Source organism: Schistocerca nitens, chromosome 8 (assembly GCF_023898315.1).
Source record: "Schistocerca nitens isolate TAMUIC-IGC-003100 chromosome 8, iqSchNite1.1, whole genome shotgun sequence".
In the NCBI taxonomy this organism is placed as follows: Eukaryota; Metazoa; Arthropoda; class Insecta; order Orthoptera; family Acrididae; genus Schistocerca; species Schistocerca nitens.
Genome location: NC_064621.1, coordinates 37,884,780 through 37,886,399, shown reverse-complemented (window position 1 = coordinate 37,886,399; position 1,620 = coordinate 37,884,780). Strand labels below are relative to the sequence as shown.

Here is a 1,620-nt window from a genome sequence, read left to right as displayed (position 1 = left end):
GACTCAACAGTTATCACTGCCCACATTGTATCTTGCTATGCATCTCAAACTGGATGCACTGAGGATAACAAGGACAAGTTCTGGAACAGTCTGGAAGCCCTCCTTCGAGCAATTCCACAGGGTGAGTCCACTATTGTTGGAGGAGATTTAAACGGACATGTCAGGGCTAACAAAGAAGGATATATGCGATGCCATGGACGACATGGGTTCAGTGTGTGGAACGATGATAGATGTCGGATACTTGATTTTGCAGAAGCATATGATTTCATTGTGACCAACACATACTTTAAAAAGAGGCCAACATATCTGGCTGCTTATACAAGTGGAGGTCATGCTACTCAGATCAATTATTGGCTAGTTTGTTAACAAGACATGAAGCTGGTAACAGATACCAAAGTAATTCCGTATGACTGCATCACCCCTTAACACTGATTGCTTGTCTTCGATATTTGTAAGTGTGTTATACAACACAAACCTCAATCTAAGACTGGGCCTCAGTGAATTAAGTGGTGACGAATGAATACCCAGCAAAACGAGTTGATGACAGCCTTCACAAACTTCTCCGTGAAGACCGATCAGTCGGTTGAATATTTGGAAAGATGCTGTGGAACAGAAACATCAAGCAGCAACAAAAATGCTGGGAAAAACCATACCTGGAAGAAAATACATTGATAAACAAACCTGGTGGTGGACACAAAGTCAAACAAGCAATCAGGGAGAAGAAGATGGCATACAAGACTTGGTGGTACTCACGACTTGACACTGACCTCCAGAAATATCGCAACCTTAAATCAGCAGTAAAAACAGCAGTAGCTGCAGCAAAAGAGCAATACTACCAGACACTGTATGACCAGCATGACACACCATTGGGAGAAAACATCATCTGCTGTCTTGCTAAGTCACATTGCTGTTCAGCTCAGTACATTGGACACGTCATGCTCATCAATGGAGCCAAAGCCAAACTGCTAAGAGACAAACAATCTATTCTCCAGAATTGGGCAGACTACTTTCATAACATCAGCAACAAAGAGATTATGCATCCTGATGCTACCTTAGGACCCGTCCCTTCGATTTCATCTAAGGAAGTAATGCTTGGCATCAGCAAGATGAAAAATGGAAAACCAACTGGCCCAGATGACCTACCAGCAGAAATCAGGAAAATTCTCAGAAAGCCTGCGTCATAATTCCTTGCCTCACTCTTCAACCAAATTTTCACCAAAAAACAACTTCCACAAACATGGGCAACTAGCATAACAGTACCAATCTGGAAGGAAAAGGAGATGTGAACAATTGCTTGACTTATTGCCCTATTCTACTCCTCAGTCATACTTTAAAGGTCTTTGAACAGGTACTTGATAGCAGACTCAAGTATTGTCACTGTAACACTAAACCGGTGTGGATTTGTTAAGGGATGCAGCACCATCAATCCTATACATGCCATGCGCCTTTTGATGGAAAAACACAGAGAGAGACAGAAGAGTGTACAAATGGCATTTCTAGACCTAGAAAAGGCTTTTGACCATATCCCATATGATCTTACTTGGCGAGCTCTTCACTTCCACACCATCCCTGAAGAGTTTGTAAGCTGAGTGCACCTTTTGTACCGTAATTCCACTAGTG

The 1,620-nt window shown here is 42.3% G+C and overlaps 1 protein-coding gene across 1 annotated transcript; it reads left to right on the top strand.

Moving 5' to 3' along the window:
* The first annotated feature begins 599 nt into the window (after positions 1-599).
* Positions 600-1,184, top strand: LOC126199129 (uncharacterized). Its single transcript, XM_049935884.1, has one exon. It carries the CDS (start codon positions 600-602, stop codon positions 1,182-1,184), a length of 585 nt encoding a protein of 194 aa, XP_049791841.1.
* The last annotated feature ends 436 nt before the right edge of the window (positions 1,185-1,620 follow it).

Bases quoted from the DNA above. Each gene is read 5' to 3' on its own strand.
- LOC126199129 (XM_049935884.1), top strand. From the start codon at position 600: ATGCTGTGGAACAGAAACATCAAGCAGCAACAAAAATGCTGGGAAAAA.